Source organism: Temnothorax curvispinosus, unplaced genomic scaffold, assembly GCF_003070985.1.
Source record: "Temnothorax curvispinosus isolate PA1 unplaced genomic scaffold, ASM307098v1 QBEX01005839.1, whole genome shotgun sequence".
NCBI classification, from domain to species: domain Eukaryota; kingdom Metazoa; phylum Arthropoda; class Insecta; order Hymenoptera; family Formicidae; genus Temnothorax; species Temnothorax curvispinosus.
In genome coordinates this window covers 1,043-2,795 of record NW_020215619.1, presented here as the reverse complement: position 1 = coordinate 2,795, position 1,753 = coordinate 1,043, and the positions used below count along the sequence as shown (strand labels likewise).

Below are 1,753 nucleotides of genomic sequence, written 5' to 3'. Positions count from 1 at the left end.
AAATAAATATCTTTGTTAATTAATTATTAATTGTTTAGTGACTTGTTATACTTACGCCTACAAAAGAGTCGAGATTCATTGTAATAATGTAAGCGCTCGAAAATTCAATCGGTGTTAATGAACGATTCATAATCATTAACAAATTCTGTTTTCTGCTTTGCTTCATTTTCAGCCATCCCATTCCAAAGATATTAGCGGCGAGTTGAACACTCTGTAAAAAATATAACACGCAAAAAAAATGAATTAAAACACGCACATGAATGAAAACATTACACAAGATTCTCAAGAAGAAATTGTAACTAATGTTTTCTGATTTCGATTATAACAGAGTATTACTAAGTTCATTACAGTTGCATATTGTTATAGATTAACAATTTTATACCTGGTAAGTATTTAATATCACGGATAAGGATAACTTAATAAATTATATAATATATGTTCGAGCTTAGCGAAATATGCACACAATTCGCACCTTTAGCTTCACTTCGTTTCCATACCAGCAATAGATAAGAATCTGCGTCAGCATGGCGAATGTGTATAATATCAATGGAAAGCATTGGGCACTCAACGTCATCTTCGCCAATTGATATAAGTTGAAACACACCACCAGCGTACTCACTACAAATTGAATGGCTATAATAATCTTGAATTTTTCGTTCACCATTAATGCAAATCTACAAAATAAAAATATTTTAAAAAATATCATATTGATTTGAAAACACTTATATACATTTTTATTTTCAAGATTTATTTTAAAATACGTTATATGTCTATTTTAAATACGAAAACAATTAATAACGAGCTCTTATTGTTAATACTCAATATCTATACGCAAAGTTATTTAAAGAAACTCGACATATAACTGATTTTTTATTTGCCAAATATTTTTTATATCAATTTACAATCTGCAGAATTATTAAAGAAACTAACTTAAATATACAGTTGTGCTGACGTACACATTCACGCAGATTGTTTTGGCCGAGGGAGACCTTTTTCAACCGGCACTCCAGTATTTCGATCTGACAGCATACGTGCAATAATAAACCACAAATTAAACTGTCGCATGCTATGTTCACCATGGAGCCGAAAAACGTGCACACTAACTGACGAGCGTATATGACACAGAATACCACCTCGGACGTGTAGTTGTACGGTGTCCATTCTCTGTACGTTAAAGTACTTTTCCGGAAATCCGTGAATAATGATATCAACGCGGTGCTTGCACACGTCGTCTCGATCAAAATTGTGTACCATAAAGTGTTGATCCTATATAATGGCTGAGCGATTTATTAAGAACATTTTTGTTTGAACTGTTGTTTTGCACAATATCTAATTAATCTTAAAAGATTTAAACATTTTTGTTCTTAGAAATACAGAGAGAGAGTTTTTGCTTATCCTTACTGTATTGTTCTGTCAAACTTGTGGCGAATTTCTATTTCATCAGCCTCCAATGGGATAAATGGTTTCTGGGTAAGAATATTGGTTAATATTCCTATATTTTTGCGATTTACCAAAAGACCGACTATTTTACAACAAGAATTCACCATGGCGAGCATGAAATAGAAAGTATCAGTAAAATCGTCGGTATTATCGACATTCAGAATGATATCCAAAAGTTGAAACAGCAGAAAGGTGCACAGCAGCAATACTACGAAAGTCGTATATATGTTATACACAGTACGTTTACACAATGTTGTCCAAGAATCCGGTGGCCAACATCCCACAACCGTAAGAATTTTTAATGTAAATTCAA

The 1,753-nt window shown here is 32.5% G+C and overlaps 1 protein-coding gene across 1 annotated transcript in view; it reads right to left on the bottom strand.

Annotated features, from left to right (window-relative positions):
• The window catches only part of LOC112455146 (odorant receptor 94b-like), a 2,473-nt gene continuing 720 nt past the window's right edge, over positions 1 to 1,753 (bottom strand). Inside the window, exons 2-5 of the mRNA XM_025016895.1 lie at positions 1,402 to 1,747; positions 931 to 1,266; positions 473 to 674; positions 1 to 211 (exon numbers count right to left, since the gene is read on the bottom strand). Coding sequence (XP_024872663.1) covers positions 35 to 211; positions 473 to 674; positions 931 to 1,266; positions 1,402 to 1,747 — 1,061 coding nt within the window. The 3' untranslated portion in view covers positions 1 to 34. The remainder of the gene's footprint in view (positions 212 to 472; positions 675 to 930; positions 1,267 to 1,401; positions 1,748 to 1,753) is intronic.